This window comes from Mus caroli, chromosome 1 (assembly GCF_900094665.2).
Source record: "Mus caroli chromosome 1, CAROLI_EIJ_v1.1, whole genome shotgun sequence".
Taxonomy (NCBI): domain Eukaryota; kingdom Metazoa; phylum Chordata; class Mammalia; order Rodentia; family Muridae; genus Mus; species Mus caroli.
The window spans coordinates 48,954,804-48,975,933 of NC_034570.1; the positions used below are offsets into that span (position 1 = coordinate 48,954,804).

Genomic DNA, 21,130 nt, shown 5'->3' on the forward strand with positions numbered 1-21,130 from the left:
AGGGTCAGCACAGCAGGTACCGTTTCATATCATCATCACACAGTAAAAGCTGCCAGGCTTGGCAGCAGGAGCGAGAACACGCTGGGCCAGCGCTGGGTGGGGTGGGTGTGGGAGGCAGTTATATAATTAGCCAGTTCCTGGGCTTTCCTCCCCCGGCAGGGCAGCCCTCACGAGCCGAGCCTCGAGACTCAACCCCAAATAGCTCCAGGAAAAAACCCGGACCGAAGGTGAACCCAGGAGTTCGTCACGAAGATTACATAAGTGGCAGACTCCTGGCAGGAGCAGAGCGTGTCCGGGAGACTCGCACCCCGATTGGCTGTCGGGAGGCGGCACTGGACACGTGCGTCAGCCTAGCGTCAGCGTGGCGTCATGGGGTTGGGAGGGACTTAGTGGGAAGAGGCGTGTCCAGCTGCTCAGAGGGCTCGTGGATTGGCTGAGAGGCGCAGGAGCCCTCCCTCCGGGCCGGCCTGAGGGCGGCGCCTCGTTCCGGGTGCCCGCGTTGGCTACCGGCTTCACAAAGATGATCATGGCAGCTCGGACCAGTCAGAGGGCCCTGGCGAGGGTGGCATCGGGGTGCCATCCGAAGTCGACCACCGTGACGGAAGCCCCGGCGCGGGGGTCTGCGCGCGACGTCAGGTAGCGAGCGGAGGTTTTCCGGGCGGCGGGTTCGGGACGGGCCTGTGGCCGGGGCGCTGACCCTAGTCGGCTCCGGAGACTCGGGGCGCGGCGCTCGGCCGGCTGGTCTGCGTGCACCTCATATTATCGGGGTGAGTCAGCGACGAGACGGCCGTGGGAGCACCGACAAGCAGCCGAGTCTCCGGCTCCCGCCCTTCCGGTCTCCAAGAGGTGGGCGGCGGCCGTCGGGAAAGTTTAACTGCGCCCCAGAGCGCCGGCTCCGGGGCCGTGGGAGTGCGTGTCCTGGCGGTGAACCGCCTGTCAGACGCTCTCTCACTTGCTGTGGAGTTCTTTGACCCCGGCCACTCAGCGCTTGCAAAATGAAACACAGCCAACAAAGAGGACCTGTTGTTTTTTTCACTACACTGTAACTTTGAGGTCCTGTAACCTTGAAGATGGCTCTGTCCTCGGTTTTCCTGCTTGGTCCTTTAGGTGGAGATGAACCTAGAGACCTGAAGGACACTATAAGTCTACTGTGCAGTTTTCTATTACAAATAAGACAGTAATAAAGTATTCTCAAAAATTAAAATTAACTCGGAGTGGCGGCTCACACCTGTAATTTTAGCAGTAAAGCCAAGTTAGTATCGCGGTGGGTTCAAGGCCAACCCGAACTACAAAGTGAGCCCCCGTCCCAGGACCAAAAAAGGAAAATTGGTATTTGAGATGAATCAACATGTATACATTACAGAGGAGAAAGTCCAACTCTTGCCTGGGCTTCAGAACATTTCGGTTGAATGAAGACTTTAAAATGTCAGCCAAGAGGCCAGGTCTGGTGCTTTGGAGGCCAGCCTGGTCTGTGTAGCTAGTTGCACATCAGCCAGAGCTACAAGGTAAGATTTGTCTCAAAAACAAACAGAAACTAGCAACCATGCTACATCTCCAAATCTTACACAAACATGTTGAAACTGTGAAATCAGGTAGTTTATCCTCAAAAGATAGCTTTTCAAAAGCAGGACATACTGCTTATATTACTGATTAAATGTTGCTTTGCTGCTATGGTCCGAGGCTCATGCTCAGAAAGTCCATACCAGTCTCAGCCTGGGAAATACCAAGTGACTGGATCTAAAAAAAAAAAAAAAAAAGGCAACAAAAATGGTATATAAATGCATAAAAGTATTACATTATCTTGTGTTCTGGCCTTTAATGTAATAGGTTATTTGAAAGAGTAGTTTTGGAATATTAGTGATTAAAAAGTGTGTTTTCAATATGTTACAGTACTCACTTGTTAGCTTGACTGTGTATGTAGCTAGTTGTATGGGGCAGGTGAAGGGAGAGGTACTGGATCTAACCCAGGGCCATGAACATGCCAACCAGCTCTATCATTGAGCTCTCAACCCCTAACGCTTAATAGTGTGTGAAATAGATGTATTGCCCAGAGCAGTATAACCAAATAGGCATACTGATCAGGAAACCTGTTAATTTGTTTTAAGCATGTGTGGTTTTCTTAGGCGTATGATCAGGATTAGGTAAGGGTGTCTTGTGGGGCTTAAGAAACCAATGTGTGAATTTGTTACAAAACCTGGTATTGTATATAAATTTCCCACTCAACTTGACTCCAAGGTCTTCTCTTTAGGAACAGGCATCTTAGTAATTTTTGTGTGTCTTTCTTCTGGCAGGAATTCAGGGCCTTAAGCATGGTAGGCAAATGTTCTGCCTGTGAGCAACATTTTTTTTTAAGAGACAAGAGTCCCATGGTGTAGCCCTGACTGGCCTGGAACAGGCAGAGATCCACCTGCCTCTTGAGTATTGGGATTGAAGACAAGTATGCCATCATACCTGGACCCTCTACTATCTAAGAACAAGTCTCATATATACCTTCAACTCCAGCTCGAGGAGAGCCAAGGCCTCTAGCCTTCTCAGTCACCAGTACTCACAAGCACATACCCATACACAGACACATGCTCATAATTACAAATAGAATTTTAAAAAGGCTTATTATCAAGGTTGGTTATGCATGCCTGTAATCCTAGCACTGGAGGAGACTGACACACAGGATTTCAAGGTCAAGCCATTCCAGGTCTACACAGAATGAGATTCTGTCTCAAAAACAAAAGCAAAAGAGATAGGAGTAGAAGCAGGTGGAGCTTTGCTAGTTCAAGGCCATCCTACTCTACCTAGCAAGTTCCAGGCTAGCTAGGACTGAACCTAGAAAATGAACAGCTAGGCAGTTTGCAGACTAGATTTTCGTTTTGTGTGTGTCTTTGCTGTAAACTAATTTGGTACAGATTTTATGTTATTTTCATAAATGCTCATTGTCATTGTATTTATGGTTTTTTTTCCCCTTGGAAACAGGATCTCACTATATATCTCTGGCTGTCCTGGAATTCTCTCTGTAGAATAGGCTGGTCTTGAACTCACAAAGATCAACCTGCCTCTGCCTCCAGTCTTTCAGTAGAACACAGAGCTTACTCATAGGTCTAGTGTGGAAGCCCAACTTCTCCTTCTGAGCACTAGGTGGGCCCCAGTTGTAGGGGATCTGAACTATTAAGTTCTTTAACTGAGCCATCTCCTCCCTACCCACTTCCTTTTTCTGCTTGAGCTTGGGTGGGAGGCTGTTTGTAGCGAGCATAGGCAACTTACCAGGGGTTATACCACCCAAGCAAAGAACTGCCAGCAGTCCCTCGAGGGATGGAACCTCACGAATACCTTCTCCATCCGTGATGAAATACTGAAAGGCTCATTTTTTTTTTAAAGATTTGTTTATGTATGTGAGTGCTCTGTCTGCATGTTTGTCTGTAAACTAGAAGAGGGCATCAGATTCCATTATTATAGATTGTTGTGAGCCACCCCGTGGTTGCTGGGAATTGAACTCAGGACCTCAAAGAGCAGCCAGTGCTCTTAAAGACTGAGCCATCTCTCCAGCACCCACTCCCCCTTTTTAAGGGCTGTTTTCCCCCCTGGATGTGTGTGTATGTGTATGTGCACCTGGATGAGTTTATGTACAGTAGAGGCCAGAGGGTGTATACTAATAGAATTACTCTGATCCCCATCTAGCTACAAGTGAATGAGACTTGAACTATGGTTTATTAGACTGTGAAGTTACTCCTAATAGGGATTGCCTCTAATCTAATTCTCTAATGCTATACTGGCTGCTTTTCCAACTGTGCTCCCCAAACTGCTGTTGGAATCTTCTGGGTTCTTTCTGCTCTAGCAGTCTGGTGTCTTGGGGAGGTATTTTATTCTGATACCTGCTGCTGGTCCATTATGACTACTGAAGACTTCCTGTTCTCTCTTTCTTCTCCTCCTCTGTACTCCTTTGCACTCTTCCTTTCTCCTCCCCTGTGTCCACCCCAAGTCAGGTAACTCAAACTCCACCTCTCTGTATTCTCCCAGTAACTGGTTGTAGCCATTTTTATTTAACCAGCGTTGATTAAGGGTTGCACAGCAAAGGTGGTATACTTGGGAATTGCCCTCCCCCTTGGGGCAACCAGGTCTCAGGTACAGAATTAGCATTTGAATATATAGCAGCAGACCAACCCCCAACAAGAAGATGTTAGGAACCAGAGTAACAGATGGTTGTGAGCTACCTGGTGTGGATGCTGGGAACCCAACCTAGGTCCTCTGAAACAGCAGTAAGCACTCTAACTTAGGAGCCCCTGAAGGGCCTGGTTTTTGTGTTGGGAATCATAGCTGTAGAGAGTTCATGAGTGTAGCAGCCATCTTCTGCCCAGAAGACACTGTTTTGTGGAGTCCCTCTCCATCCTTCAGTTTTTAGATTGTTTACTACCGCTCTGCTTTCCCTGAGCCTTGGAGCCATTGGCATGTATTGAGTATTGCTTTTGCTACCCAACCTAAGCCCTGGGAATAGACCATGCTGCCAGCCTCTGTCCAGAGAATATTGGATCTGAGGATGAAAAACACAGACACACACAGTTGTTCAATTTCATCTTGCTTTATTGGCACAATTGCTGGGCACCCCCATTCTACCTTGCTAGTGTGCCCTTCCCAGAACTCCGAGCTCAGCACCCCAAATCTACACTCAACTTGCTCTACCTGCCACCTTCAGTTCCAGGTCATCATGCCCAGCCTCTCACCTGTAGAAGTGGCCTGTGGCTGTTCCGCCCGGGATCTCACATGGCTGGTTGGCTATTTTTCCTCTGAAGCATGGAACTCTCCCTTCCTCCCTCTCCTGAGTCTGCCAGCTTGCATGTGGGGTCCCAGAAGTGCCAACTATTACTTCTGCCCAACAGTTGGCTCATGGCTTCTTGACTGATTGATCAAGAACCAGTTGGGGAACACAGTATCTTAGCATCAGAACCACTCCTACAATCATAGATGTCCCATTTAGAATTGAGCACTCGTTAGTCTTTTATTCTTAGCACCTTAACTGGCTATGAGTTTCTCTATGAACTTTCACCCACTTGGGGGAAAAAAAAACCAACTTGTGTTTCATGTAAAACTAATTTTTATTCCCCAGAAGTAATTGTTGTCTGGGCTGTGTTCTGCCGTCATCTGCTAACCTAGACCTGGTCCTGGAAGCTTCGAGCCTCTGTACAAACTAATCTAAGCCTAGAATGTTTTCAGCCTCTGAGACTTACTGCTGCACAAACTCTTTTCTTTCTGAGCTCTGATTGGCTGGTCAACTCAGCTGTTGTGGCTCAAAATCCTCTCCAAGCTGACTGATTCAATCTGGCTTCTCTCTCAGCCTCTGACTGAATTGCTCTGCTTGGCCTCATACTAACTCTAGCCATCTGTTCTAATTTTCTGACTCATTCTCATTCTTTGGCTCTTTCTGTCTTCATCTGTGTCTAGTTTGTTCTCTCTCTGCAATCTATCTCTGTGCAACTCTCCTGGTAAAGCTGTCCCCTCTCTCTCCCTTCCTCCCTCCCCTCCCCCAATCTCTATACTGCTCTTTCTTAAGTAGCTTTCCTTTCCTCTCTCCTTGTGAGAGTTGGGCATATCTTGTTCTGTCAAATATTTCTCTAATTTATTACTTTGTTTGCCACTTGGTTCATAGTATGATCAAATATCCTGCAATAGTCTCAGAGGCTGAATGCAGCAGTAAATTAAGGGTATAATTGAAAGTATTTAGAAAACAGTTGACAACATGTCCACTTAGCAAAACAATAAGTGCCATGCTAAGCCTGTGACCTTGCAGATTCACAGTACCAGGCATGAGTTTCTTCCTGTGGAGAAGGCCTCCAATCCAACCAGAAAACAGTCCACTACCTCCTACACAGTAGTCATACCAAGATTGCACTAGAGAGCATATCTTGCCTGGTAAGTTGTTATTGTAGCTCACAGGGTTTTCAGATGGGTAATACTATTAGTGACTTGGTCCATAGCAACTTTCCTGCACTTTGAAAGTTAGCTGTCTGCTGGGTAGTGGTGGTGCACACCTTTAATCCCAGCACTTGGGAGGCAGAGGCAGGCAGATTTCTGAGTTCAAGGCCAGCCTGGTCTACAGAGTGGGTTCCAGGACAGCCAGGGCTACACAGAGAAACCTTGTCTCAAAAAACCAAAAAAAAAAAAAGAAAAAAGAAAAAAAAAAAAGAAAGAAAAAAGAAAGGTGCTATCAGTGAAGAGGAAGCTCCCAACTCAGTTTCAGCTTGATTTCTCTGTCTTGCAACCACATGCTGGTCTGTACACAAGACTGGCCGGATGCTATCTGCTATCTGCAGAGATCTGCAGGGACTCTGGCCCGGCTGGAGTGGCCCAGGAGCTGCATTCGCCCAAGGAGGAGGGAGGAGTTGAATTGAGGCTGCTCTCTTCTGCAGCTTGTTTTTCTGGAGCTGGTGGGTGCTTGAAGACAAGCCAGTGAAGGTGCAGTGGCTAGGAACCAAGGTGGGGCTGCCATTCGGGAAGTGACCACAGTAGGCCCAGGCGGTTTTCATGGGACAAAAGCTTCAGGAGTGAACTCTCTTCTCCCAAAAGCTCTCAGATGTTCCTTGATGAAACAATTCCTGCCACTTTATTTCTTCTGGATGGGGTGTGTAGGGGTCTAACAGCAGATGCTTTCTATTGGCCTGCTCTGAGATGTTAGGCATGCCTCATCTGTCTGTGGATCCTCCCCATGGGGTGCTGTGGTCACATGACAGGGGCCTGGTCAGAGCAGCTGAAGAGCCAGCCTATCTTCCTTCTGAACCCACTCAGCCTTACCAAGTTTTCTGGCACAGTCCACTGCCACCCTACAACCATATAGTTAGTTTCTCTCTTCCTTTGTTGTCTGTGTATACCTTGTGTGTGTGAGAGAGAGATGGGGGCGACCACTAGCTTCCAGGGCATCCCTTGGCTCTGCCACCCATCTCTCCAGAAGTGTGCAGGGATACAGCATGCTCTGTGCATCTGACTTCCATGTGGAGTTTTGGGAACTGAGAGCCTCTTGCTTGGATGGCAGCTGCTTTACCCACTGAACCATCTCTTCAGCCTCTGGGTTGGTTTTTCTTAATACTCTTCCTCCTGGCCTGTTATGCTGCTCCTACATTGCTGTTCATTTTGTTTTGTTTTGTTTGGGACACATTCTCATGTAGTCCCATCTGACCTCAAACTTTCTCTGTATTGAATGGCCTTAAGCCCCAATCCTCCTTACTGTTGGGAATACAGGTGTCTGCCCTGAGTCCCGATGCTTGTTTGTTGAGACTGGGTCTCCTTGTCTGGTTTCGGCTTCCTGGACTACACTCTGCATACCAGGCTGTCCATGAAGTTTTGCTGATCTTCCTCCCGCTGCGTTTCAAAGTGCTGGGATTGCAGGATTGTACTGGGATGCCAGGCTGTTAGTCTGTTTTAGTGTCCAGCTGTTGCTAAGCATTTTTCCTGTCACCTAGAATGCCTGCTACACCGCCCCCATTTGTTTGCATTATTCACATATAAGTATGTTTCTATATTCCTATGTATTTCATTTTACTATTGAGCTATTGCCCCAGCCCATTTTATCTTGAGACAGACTTTTACTAAGTTCTCCAGGCTGGCCTTAAAGTCAAGCTATTGCCTTAACTTCCTGAATATTTGAGATTACGGGCCTATGCCAGTAAGCACAGTGCTATTTATTTATTTATTTATTTATTTATTTATTTATTTTAAAGATTTATTTATTTATTATATGTAAGTACACTGTAGCTATACTTCAGACACTCCAGAAGAGGGCGCCAGATCTCGTTACGGATGGTTGTAAGCCACCATGTGGTTGCTGGGATTTGAACTCTGGACCTTCAGAAGAGCAGTCGGGTGCTCTTACCCACTGAGCCATCTCACCAGCCCCGCTATTTATTACAAAGCCACTAAAACGGGGCTTTCAGGGGCATCTTTTCTGAAGATTCTGATCACCTGTGCCCACACTCGTTTTTAGCACTTTTAAAAAATGGTTTAAGTGTTCTGTATTTGTGTGTATGTGAAGGTCAGAGGACAACATGGTGGAGTTGGCTCTCTCCTTTTGTGTTTACGCAGGTTTTAGGGATTCTCATGGTTTTGAGTTAATGCTTTTGCTTGCTGAGTTTTCTTGCTGGTCTCTTGACACATTCTTCTTAAATTTTGTGCATATATGTGGGGGTGTGTGTGAGTATGTACAGAGGAGTGTAGGTGCTCTCAACTCCTAAAGAGGGTTCAGCTCTCCTGGAGCTAGAGTTGCAGGGAATTGTGAGCTGCCGGAGTTGCGTTCTGAGAACTGAACTCCAGTCTCTGTTGATCAGTGTATACTGTTAAATGCTGAACCATCTCTCTAGTACACACTTTAAAAAAAAAGCTTTATTTTTAGTTATGTGTCTGTATCTGTGTGTGAATGTCGATGTGTGAGTGCAGTGCCCTTTGGATTCCTAGCTCCAGTGCCATCTTTGTAAGGCTCACACTTACTGTTCACTGTGATAACTGTAGTGATTAACAGTCAAGCATGGCATAAGAGCTGTATGCATGTGAAGTAAGAGCTTATTAGTGTGTAGACTAATAATGGTTGGAGAGTATAAAATAGTTATCTACTACACTTGTTAGAAAAGGGTGAGCAGGAGCATGGCTGGCATCTCTATGCAGATTCAGCTCAGACAGACAGCACTGTGTGACAGGACAGACGTCCTATAAGACAGGGATGCTGGAATAAATGATTAGGGAGCCAAAGGGTCAGCAGTTCTGATGGCCACCATAGTCTAGATTGGAGACTGAGACCTGGCTTCAGGTCTCATTAGTCTGGAGCAGGAGTCAGGAAATTCCCCAGAACCCACTGGGAAGCAACTTGGGTGTATAAGATGGGCTGAATAATAGATGGAGAATATACTTAGCAAGCCTATGACAAGAGGATGTTATAATACACAGGTACCAGCTGAAGTCAGGTCTGAGATGGTAACTACACTGCCAGCTGAGGATTTTATTTCTTTATGTTGTCTAGGACATATATCTTCAGAATCTATGCCTATGTCTTCAGGACTGCTCTAAAATAGCAAACTTCTGGAATATGATTGCCTATTATAATGCCTGTATACTTTGTTGTTGAGTTTTTATCTGAAGTGCTTTAACTGTTGTGTTTTAGATACTTAGCTGCCTGTGGTATCCTGATGAACAGAACTCTTCCACCATGTGCCTCAATTTCGCCTAAAGAGATCTGTGCGAGAACCTTCTTCAAAATCACTGCACCATTAGTAAATAAACGAAAGGAGTATTCAGAGAGAAGAATTATAGGGTTTGTATATAGTAATTTTATTAAAGCACACTTGTACATTTTTATAGAGTAGCATGCTGCTTTCTCTCTTTCTACAGATCACACACTATGTAAGCCTGTCTATAGCCCTTGCTGTTTTATACATACTGTTAAAAAACTGTAATATTGGACTGGAGAGATGACTCAGCGGTTAAGAGCACTGACTGCTTTCCAGAAGTCCTGAGTTCAATTCCCAGCAACCACATAGTGGCTCATCTGTAATGGGATCTGATGCCCTCTTTTGGTGTGTCTGAATATAGCTACAGTGTACTCATATACATTAGGTAAATCTTTTTTTAAAAAAGGAGAGAGTGCCATTAAAAAAAAAGACTGTAATGTTATATTAACTATATAGGATAAATTTGACCATGACATTTAAAGGAAATAATTTATGATTTATATTTTTTTTGTTATTCTTTCATGATTATAGAGACTAAATATGAAGGCTCAAATTCTGTAGAAAGCCAAAATACCCCCTTGTGTTGAGGGGTGGGGCTGAAGGCAGTTTCTCTGTGTAGCCCTGGCTGGCCTCACACTCAGATTTCTGCTTGCTGCTGCCTCTCTAGTGCTGGGATTAAAGGTGTGTACCACTACCACCACCCTGTTCAAAATACTTTTTTTGTAATTTATGGCTAAATTATAATTGTGTGGTAAGTTATATTTTAACTGTGTCCAGCATTTATTTATTTACTTATTTGGGTTTTGAGAAAGGGTTCTGCTGTGTAGCACTGGCTGGCCTGGTACTTGATTGTGTAGGAAAGCCAGGCTTGAGCTCTTGGCAACCCTCCTACCAGAGCCTCTTAGAGTGTTAGCATTATAGGTATGTGCTACCATGCTTCCTTGTCTTTATGAGCAAGAACAGGAACTGTCTGGCTCTCGGTCAGTTTGCCCTTTTATCTCTATTCAAAGAGTTTATTGTTATTTGGTCATTGTCTTAGTTACTGGTCTATTGGTATGAAGAGACACCATGACCTAGGCAACTCTTAAAAAAGAAAGCGTTTAATTGGGGTCTTGCTAACAATTTCAGAGGTTCAGTTCATTATCATCCTGTCAGGAGGCATAGCATGAGGCTTGGCAGACTTAGTGCTGGAGTAGTTGAGAGCTACATCCTGATTTGCAGGCAGAGAGAGAACTTGGGCCCGCCATAGACTTTTGAAACCTGAAAGTCCATGCCCAGGGATACACTTTCTCCAGCAAGGCCACACTCACATCAACAAGGCACCATTCCTCCAAATTGTTCTAATCTTTCTCAGATAGTACCAGTTTTTGATGATTCAGCATTCAAATCTATGAGTTTATGGGGACCATTTTGATTCAAACCATCATAGTCATTCTCGAGCCCTGAAATTTTTGTTTAATTTGGTTTTGGTATTTTATATTTCTATGCTGGAGTTTTCTAACTGGTTATCGTTAATATAAAAAAGGTATTGATTTTTCTGTTTCTTAGTAGGCTATATTACTGCACTCTGATTTTTTTGAGTGTATGTGGGATAGAGGTATGTGCACGCAAGTGCAGGTATCACTGGAGTCCAGAAGCAGGTGTTCTGGAACAGATAATGTGAGGTGCCCAGTACGGGTGCTGGGAATTAAACTCAGGCTCTCAGCAAGAACGGCTGCATTCTTAACCCCTGGGTTGATTCTTAGGGATTGAAACTCATCAGTATGTATCCTTCAGGGAGTTGTTACAGCAGCATTTTTGTGATCCTAACGGGACCGCTTCTAGATGAGAATTATGATTTTCCCTCCTCTTCTTTGCCAAGTAATATGATTATAATAAATTTTTATATGAAACCATGTATATATTGTTAAATGAGTTGCTCTGTACCCAGAGTTTCATGCATGCTAAAGCAAGGGCTCTACCAACTGAGCTATGTCCTCAGCTCTTGCTTTTTTTTCTTTTTCTGTTTTTTTCCCTTCTTTTCAGTCTCTAGTAGTCCAGGCTGGCCTTAAACTCAATCTGTAATGGGTAACTTTGAGCTCTTGTTCCTCCTGCTTTAATTTCAATTTCTCTGGTATAGTGGTATTAAAATCCTGAACCACCATGCCTTTTGTTTGAGACAGAGGCTCAGTTACTATGTAGCTCTGGCTGGCCTGGACCTTGCTATATAGACCAGACTGACCTCAGACTCACAGAGATCCATATGCCTCTGTCTCCTGGGAACAGAGATTAAAGACTGTGCCACCAAGCCTGGCCCTTGTTCTTTTTCAAATAGGGTCTTTTTATGTTGACCAGGTTTGTTCTTCCTGCCTCAGACTCTGGAGAAGTTCTTATTCTGTTGGAACTTAATACACACGTGTGTGCATGCGCGCACACACACACACACACACACACACACACAGAGACAGAAAGAGACACACACAGAGACAGAGACAGAGGTGGGGTGTGGAGGGTGTCGGGCATGTGCGGTCTTACTGGCCTAAAATCGTGAACTTTGTTGCCTTAGCTTCTCCAGAGTTGGGCTTACAGGCGAACCCGACCATACCCAATGAAACAATTTTAAATGTTGACAGTAATTAAAAATTTTTAAAGGACCCCTGAGGTTCCACTTGTGACCTCTGCCATATATGCCTATTATAGTCTTTTTACTTCCTGTGTTGCCATTCCATCATGTCGTTTATTTATATTCTTTTTAAAACTCATCTCATAGAACTAGTTGTTAACAGTATTTTATCTTTCTTTTTAGGTACTCAATGCAAGAAATGTATGACGTAGTATCAGGAATGGAGGACTATCAGCATTTCGTTCCCTGGTGTAAAAAGTCAGATATAATATCAAGGCGGTCTGGATACTGTAAAACCAGATTAGAAGTTGGGTTCCCCCCTGTTCTGGAGAGATACACATCAATAGTAACCTTGGTAAAACCGCATTTGGTAAAGGTAAGGGTTTCTTTTGCTGAAGACTGCTAGATCACCAGATAGGTCATCTGGCCCACACAAGAGAGAAATGGTTTCATTTTTGCCCTGTTAAAACAGGACATGGTAGCACATGCCTGCAATCCTAACAGTAAAGAGGCTTAGACAAGTGGATTCTAAATTTGAGGCTAGCTAGCTATAAAGCAAGCGTATCTTAAAAAGAAAGAAAGAAAAATTAACATATTTAATATTTTCAATGTATGACTTTACCATACAATGGGTGAAATAGGTTTGTTGAATGCACACACACACATGAGTTTGTTTTGTGTAAGTTGGAGGAGTGGTGGTAAGACAGTGAGCAGTCAAAGAAGTGTTAAGAAGGGGATGTGAGCAGAGAGATGGCTCCGTGTTACGCTGCTCTTTCTGAGGACTTGCTTCAGTTCTCAGCACCCACGTGGTGGCTTGCTCCTGGCTGTGACAGCAGTTCCAAGGGATCCAAACCTGTCTTCTGGCCTCTGGGGACTGCATGCACTTGGTATAAATACATACATGCAGGCAAAAACATACATATAATGAATGAGTCTTTTTTATCCTCTAAATGTAAACTGTTAACACGGTTAAAAGTATCCTTATCCTGCCAGGTACTGTCACATCAGATTAACCGTGTTACCCTTGTCAGAGGACCATTTTTATGAAGAAAAGTACCCAGCCTTTTTTTTTTCTTTTTTCTTTTTCTTTTTTTTTTTTTTTTTTTTTTTTTTTTTTTTTATTTATTGTTATTTTTTTTTTTTTTTTTTTTTTTTTTTTTTTTTTTTTTTTTTTTTTTTTTTTTCGGGCTTCACTTGGGCTGGTCTAAAATTTATCATAGACCAGGTTAGCCTCAAACTCCTAGAGTTTCACCTTCTGTTTTCTGGGTGCTGGAATTAAAGGTGCAAGTTCAAGGCCAGCTGAGTTCTTTAGGATAATGCCCGTCCTTCCGGGATTTATTTTAAGGTGTTATGGACGTGCATTCCGTCCTCCCTCCCCCCTTCCTTTTTTTTTTTCTTTGATTTTTATTGTTTTCTTTCATTTTTTTAGTGTGCACTGAAAAAAATCAGAAAAATTAGTCACAGCAAAGAATCAGAAGCAGACTTTGAGCAAAACTGTATAGAGAACTCTGAAATATAGAGTGAAGTCGAGGGTGTCTACGTCTCTCTTCTGGCCTTTGTGGGCGCTCACCTGAATGGATACACAGGCTACACATGATTCCACACAGCCTCACACAAACAAGCAGAGGTCAGGACGGATGGTCCAGTGGTCAAGCACACTGTGGCTCTTGCAAAGGCCCTTGCTTCCCGTTCTCAGCACTTACCTGCTTGCTCACAGCCATCTATAAATCCAGTTCCCGGGGATCTGATGCCCTCTTCTGACCTCTGTGGGTACCAGGCATGCATGCGGTGGACAGACATGCAGGCAGGAAAATAATTTACCCTACAGATGTGGACCAGACACTCTGTGAACTAGTCAGCCATTTCAGAGAGATGATACACAGTGTGTGTTGTTTTAAAACTTAAGGAAATGTGGTATAGTATTTTACCTTGTTCAGGATCACCTGTAAGTGACAGAACAGGAATTGCAGTTGGGTGGGGGTTCTCAGGTGGTAAAGCACTTTCTTGTCAAGTGTAAGGCCCTGAGTTTGGATCTCCAGCACTCACTGAGAGAGCTGGGAGTGGTGACATGGGTGGGAACCCCAGGACTGGAGGGCAGAGCCGGGGATCTCTTAGCTCATTTGTCAGCCTGCCTAGCCAGATTGATGAATCCCAGGGTCAGTGGGAGACTGTTTTAATTTCATGTTGCTATGGCCAAACACCTGACATGAAGCAGTTTAAGGGAGGGTTTGTTATGGCTTCCAGTTCAAGTGAACCCTTTCCTAAGGGTAGAGAAAACATGGCAGCTGGTGAAGTCATAGCAACAGAATTAGGCTCACTGGCTGCACTGCCTCTACAGTCAAGAATCAGGGAGCCGCCAAATGGTGCTGGTGCAGTAGGAGGGCCCGGAGGACCCAGGGGCCCAGGATTAGGAGGCCAAGACCGCTTCCTCGGAGGATTCGGCAGCAGTCTTAGGGGCCGAGGGGCTGGAAGTAAAGCTGAAGACAGGAGTGGATCCCTGTCACCAAGCTGGGCCGCCTGGTTAAGGATATGAAGATCAAGTCCTTGGAGGAGATCTACCTGTTCTCCATGCCCATTAAGGAGTCTGAGATCATTGACTTTTTCCTGGGTGCATCCCTAAAGGATGAAGTTCTGAAAATCATGCCAATGTAGAAGCAGACTCGGGCTGGCCAGCAGACCAGGTTCAAGGCATTCGTCGCTATTGGGGACTACAATGGTCACATTGGTCTGGGCGTTAAGTGCTCCAAGGAGGTTGCCACTGCCATCTTGGCCAAGCTTCCCATCGTCCCTGTGCGGAGAGGCTACTGGGGGAACAAGATTGGCAAGCCCCACACTGTTACATGAAAGGTGACAGGCTGCTGTGGCTCTTTGCTGGTGCGTCTCATTCCTGTCCTCAGAGGCACTGGCATTGTCTCTGTTCCTATGTCCAAGAAGCTACTGATGATGGCTGGTATAGATGACTGGTACACTTCAGCCAGAGGCTACACTGCCACCCTGGGCATCTTTGCCAAGGTCACCTTTGATGCCATCTCCAAGACCTACAGCTGCCTGACCCCTGACCTCTGGAAAGGGACCATCTTCACCAAGTCTCCTTATCAGGAATTCACTGATCATCTTGTGAAAACCCACACCAGAGTCTCTGGGTTCAGAGGACCCAGGTTCCAGCTGTGGCTACCACATAAGGGTTTTTATACAAGAAAAATAAATGAATTAAGTCTGCTAAAAAAAAAAAAAAACAATCAGGGAGCAACAGATGTCCGTACTTTAGTTCCTCCTCTTTATTAAGTCCAGGGTCCTGGTTCTGGGAATCATGCTACCCTGTTAACTTAATTAAATAATCTTTTATAGATAGGCCAGAGATTTGTCTCCAATGTGCTTCTACATCATAGAGACCCTCTCTCAAAAAGATGCATAGCAATTGAGAACAATGCCTGTGGCCAACACACATGAGCAATTACGTCCCCACAGAGCTAAGCACAATGGGTGAACACGTGCAAGAGAGAGCAGTTGGCAATCTTTTTCCCTTGTATTCATAGTAGATTCTTGCTCATATCAAAGGTATTTAACTTGTTCTTTTCTTTCCATTTTGTTCTAGGCATCTTGTACTGACGGGAAACTTTTCAATCATTTGGAGACTATTTGGCGTTTTAGCCCAGGTCTTCCTGGCTATCCAAGAACTTGTACCTTGGATTTTTCAGTAAGTCCATTGTAAAGTTCTTGTTTATGTGTGTGTGGGTCATAGCACCCAGGTAGAGGTCAGGGGTCAAGGGTTTGTTCTGTCTTTCTATCATATATGTCCCTGTTAAGTGTCACTGAGCTATCTTGCTAGCCCCAGTTTATGCATTTTTTTGGGGCAGGGTTTTGCTTGTAGCCTGGTCTAGATTGCAGTTTACTACAAAGCTTGGGCTGGCCTCAACTTGACTATCATCCTTTAGTCTCCTAAGTATTAGCAGATTATAGCAGATATAAACCACACAGCTAATGGTACCCATTTTGGTTTTGATTTGTTTTTAGTTTTGTTTTGGTTTTGGTTTTGTTTTTTTTTTTTAAAGATTTACTTATTTATTATATGTAAGTACACTGTAGCTGTCTTCAGACACTCCAGAAGAGGGCACCAGATCTCGTTACGGATGGTTGTTAGCCACCATGTGGTTGCTGGGATTTGAACTCTGGACCTTTCGAAGAGCAGTCGGGTGCTCTTACCCACTGAGCCATCTCACCAGCCCTTGGTTTTGTTTTTATTGTTTTTCCAGACACTGTTTCCCTATGTAACTTTGGCTGTTCTGGAACTCACTGTGTAAATCAGGCTGGCCTTGAACTCAAGAGATTCACCTGTCTCTGCCTCCTAAGTACTAGGTAAAGTGTTACACCACCACACCTAGTTTAATACACTTTAAAACCCAGAAGCTGTAATTATCTCCTGTAGAGAGAGTTTACAGTTTAAAAACATCTTAAATGTTTGAGTATTGAATGCTGTTTTCTACACCGTTACTTAATGAACATGTCATTTAATTGTTTTTTTGAGACAAGGCCTCATATACCCTAGGCTGGCCTCAAATTTAATACGTAGCTGAGGCTGCCCTTGAACTTCTAAGGTCCACCTGCTTGCTTTACAAGAGTGTTAGGATTACAGGCATGCACCACCATGCCTGGTTGCTTTTACATGGTAGTGAGATCAAATAAGGCTGCATGCTAGGTCAGCACTCTATCTACATATTCAGCCCCTAACACTTTTATTTTCTGCAATACTACTCATTCCTTCTGTATTTTCTCCAGTTTACAAATCCCTACATTATAAAACACGCCAGGACTGTGGGTGGAGCTCAGCGGGGAGTGTCTGCTTAGGATGCCTAGGCTCTGGGCTTAATCTTTCCTTCTTTCTTCCTTTCCTTTTCTTTCTTTCTTTCTTTCTTTCTTTCTTTCTTTCTTTCTTTCTTTCTTTCTTTCTTTCTCTTCTTTTTTTTTTTAAAGATTTATATATTTACTGTATGTATATGAGTACACCATTGCTCTCTTCACAGACACCAGAAGAGGGCATCAGATCCCATTACAGATGGTTGTGAGCCACCATGTGGTTGCTGGGAATTGAACTCAGGGCCTCTGGAAGAGCAGTCAGTGCTCTTAAACTGCTGAACCATCTCTCCAGCCCTCTCTTTTCTTTATTAATGTCTTAATTTTTTTTTAAAGCTTTGTTAGTAAGATGAAACTAACTGCCCACCCAATTTTTACAGAATGCGTTGTTAACATCGTCTTGTCCCCTGAGTACAGTTTGTTGGCAAGCTTTTAGTTGAGGTGCGCGTATGTCCAGATAGTTTTCTTTCATGAAGTTCCACCAATGTTTCATACCATAATTCTAACTTATTTTGTTAGTATGGAACTAAAATAGCTATTACCAATGCATATAAAGAGCACATGGAATTTTAGGACCTCTTTCACTGTGAGTCTTAGAGCCCATTGCAAGTGCCCCACTTTAGGGATGTATCTGCTAATGTATTTGTAAAGTAGGGGAAATTTGGGTCACCATTAAAAGGACTAGCCATTGTTGCTAAGTCTTACTAAGTTCCCAATAGTTTTTGTTTTTTTTTTTTTTAAAGATTTATTTATTTATTATATGTAAGTACACGGTAGTTGTCTTCAGACACTCCAGAAGAGGGAGTCAGATCTCATCACGGACGGTTGTGAGCCACCATGTGGTTGCTGGGATTTGAACTCCGGACCTTCGGAAGAGCAGTTGGGTGCTCTTACCCACTGAGCCATCTCACCAGCCCTTTTTTTTTTTTTTTTTTAAATTTTCTGCTTGTGGACGTTGTACATCGTGGTGCGCACTAGGCTCCGCACCACGATGTACAACGTCCACAAGCAGACTAAGTTCCCAATAGTTGTTGTTTTTTTTTTTTTAAAGATTTATTTATTTATTATATGTAAGTACACGGTAGCTGTCTTCAGACACTCCAGAAGAGGGCGCCATATCTCGTTACGGATGGTTGTGAGCCACCATGTGGTTGCTGGGATTTGAACTCTGGACCTTCGGAAGAGCAGTTGGGTGCTCTTACCCACTGAGCCATCTCACCAGCCCTTTTTTTTTTTTTTTTTTAAATTTTTAACACACTGATTAAAGCAGTATGGATTCACAAGGGGAAAAGCCATTAACTATACACTATGTCGTACATCTTAACTACACAGTATGTCCTATATCTTTATGAGGGTTTCAGACCCTCTTATGCTTTGAGTTTTTTGCCAACAGAAAAGCTACAGAGATTTTTCTTAAATGAAATTAGGTAGATACATTGAAAAACAAGCAAAACCAAACATATGTAATTTCACTATCTATTCAATACTAAAGACATTTAAACTTATTAGAAGTCTAAAATTAGCATCAGATTAAATCTATGTATTTCATATTAGATGCAGAAATAATATTGAACATGATTTTTAATTTAGAGGCTCCTGCCAGGTGTGATGGCATGTGCCTTTCATGCCAACACTGAGGGTACAGAGGCAGGCGATCTGTATGAGTTTAGGCCCAGCCTGGTACATAGTGAGTAAGTTCTAGGCCAGACAAGACTGCATGGTGAGACAGTAAATAAATAAATAAATAAATAAATAAATAAATAAATAAATAAAACAATCAATCTAGAATCTCCTAATTGTCTTGCTTATATCACTTCTGCTGTGGTAAATGCAAAGCCATTTCTAACTGGTTTCCCAAGAGGAAATGAGTTTTCTCTGTATTTGTGAGTCAGGTCTTAAATCCTAAGAAATGTTGGTAATTTAGGGTAAATGGTATATTCTTTTTTTTTTTTTTCCAGCTCTTGAATTACTTTCATTAAAAAGTTAAGAGCCAGGGCATGCCTGTAATTTCTGCAGTATTGTGGCTAAGGCAGAAGGACCACAAGCTGGAAGCCAAATAAAGCTGTACAGTTTAAACCCTGTCTCAGAAAAACAAAACAGTATAGCACATAGAGCCTTGGATGCACTCTGAAAGTGGACATTAATAGGATGATTGGAAATGCAAACAATCTGGATAGTTTAAATTATAGCATTTTACCTACTAACTAATAACTTTCTGATTTTGACAATTGTATGGTTATAAGACAAATAGGAAATTTTGGGGTGATGAGTATGTAAAAAAAATCCTTTATCTTGTTTCTGCTATTTTTTATTTTATTACATTTTAATTTATCACACGTGTAAAGGTCAGAGGACAGCTCAAGGGTGTCAGTTGTGTCTTTCTGACACGCAGGTCCTAAGGCTGAAACTGAGGTCATCTGGGTTAGCAGCAGCTGTGTTTACCCACTGAGCTCAGCATTACAAGAAAGTAATTTAGCCAGGTGTGGTGGCACACACTTTGAATCCCACACTCAGGAGGCAGAGGCAAGCTTATTTCTGTGTTCAAGGTTAGCATGGTCCACACAGGGAATTCCAGGGAAGCCAAGGCAACACAGTGAAACCCTGTCTCAAACAAACAAACAAACAAACAAAATTATTTAACAATGAAAAGCTAGAAGCCATTCTTCATGGTGTAGGCCTGTAATCCCAACTACTGGGGAAGTTAAAGCAAGAAGGAATTCAGTGCCTGCACTCAGTGACTTTGAACCTAGCCTAGACAACTTAGTGAGACCCTATCTCAAAAAAGTTGAGAGCTTGCCCAGTGTGTGAAAAGTCCCAATATCAAGAGCAAGAAAGAAAAAAAAAAAAAATACAGGGTAGTACTCAGAGTGTGGCTCACTGGAAGCTGTAGTTTGATGTCAGCATTGCAGTCGGTCCATCAGAGAAAGTTAAAGTATTTTAATATCCAGAGGATGTTAGGTTACAATACTACTGTTTAAAGTAAGTGCCTTGAATTCTGTCCAGAACAACAATGGGTATTAGAAAAGCTGTAACTCTTTGGCTGCCTGGTTGTGGTGACATGCATGTGCATGCATAGGCAATATCACTTTCCTACTGTTCCTGAGACCCAGGGTTTGGGTGTGTGTTGCACAGGCGCTCTACCACTAAGCTACATCACCAGATGTTCAAACTCTATCCCAGGCAGGTCTTGAACTTGGATCTCCAAGTAACTGGACCTAGAGACCTGAGGCACCATGGCCAGCTTTGCTCAGCCCTTGTTTATTTTTTCAGCTCAAGCTGGCCTGGAAGTCACTGTGTATACTAGGCTAGTGGTGAATTCCCAGTACTCATGCCTCAGCCTCCATGGGTGCTAGGATTATAGATGTGCCTAGCAAATGTGTAAAACAATTTTTAACATTTTCCTACAGATTTCTTTTGAATTCCGCTCCCTTCTGCACTCTCAGCTCGCTACACTGTTCTTCGATGAAGTTGTGAAACAAATGGTAGCAGCCTTTGAAAGAAGAGCATGTAAACTGTATGGTCCAGAGACAAACATACCTCGGGAATTAATGCTTCATGAAATTCACCACACCTAAGAGGAAAATACGAGCTGCCTCCACCTACTCTTGGCTAGTTTGTTCACTTCTAGGAAGTCCTTTCACCATCTATTGAGAAGTCAGAAAGGATTTGTTAAACCTGCCTTGATTCTAAGCCTGCTCCGTTGAAAATTTGCACATTGAACATGGACCCACTTTTACATAGAATTATTTCTTCAATTAAGTGTGACTCTTCAGTATCATGTACATTTGCAGGCTCCGTCCACCTTTGTAATAACGGATGTCATCACTGTTGCTAGGATACCACATTCCTCGTTTGAGTGTACAGATGTACAAGTCTTTTAAGTCTCACCTTAACATGAAAAGGTTAGCTAAGATACAATGTGTGTTATATTAACCATATCATGTTTAAGTTATTAGGTTCAGAGTATTTGTAACTTATTGTTATTCGGCATGCCATATGGCTTAGGGTATTTGTATAATCATATATTTATCATTAAAACTGTGATTTAAAGTATTGCTAATGAAGTCTTAGCACTTTGGGTATTTTAAATTGTTCTTAGGGTAGCAGTAGATGATTCAGTGTTGTGGGGAAGTTGTTTCCCAGATGTACTGAGTGGGGTTTTTGTTCTGTTTTTTTTTTTGTTTTGTTTTGTTTTTTGTTTATTTGGTGAGTGGTCCAGAGCTCTGAGCTACTTTTCTAGACATTTGAAACTTCCTTCCGGATGCTTTGTGCTGATTGTGTGTCAAAATTTTGTCTGCCACTGTAGGCAACAGATAAGTAAGTAGTTAATTTGTCTCCAGCACTGCACAAGGCATTTTCTATTTATTGTGCATATTCACTTTCAATAATATTCTGAACTGATTTTTTTAAAAAAAAACACAAATCAGTATAAAGGCTGAAGTCATGACTTAATAAAGTTAAATTGTTTATTTTTGTATAGTGA

General features: G+C 43.2%; 1 protein-coding gene and 1 pseudogene across 1 annotated transcript; both read left to right on the forward strand.

Moving 5' to 3' along the window:
* The first annotated feature begins 421 nt into the window (after nt 1-421).
* On the forward strand, nt 422-21,130 carry Coq10b (coenzyme Q10B). The gene is made up of 5 exons (XM_021166588.2): nt 422-636; nt 9,128-9,277; nt 11,980-12,172; nt 15,392-15,493; nt 20,055-21,130. Exons 1-5 carry the CDS (start codon nt 521-523, stop codon nt 20,220-20,222), a joined length of 729 nt encoding a protein of 242 aa, XP_021022247.1. The 5' UTR covers nt 422-520; the 3' UTR covers nt 20,223-21,130.
* LOC110297684 lies at nt 12,991-14,978 on the forward strand (annotated as a pseudogene).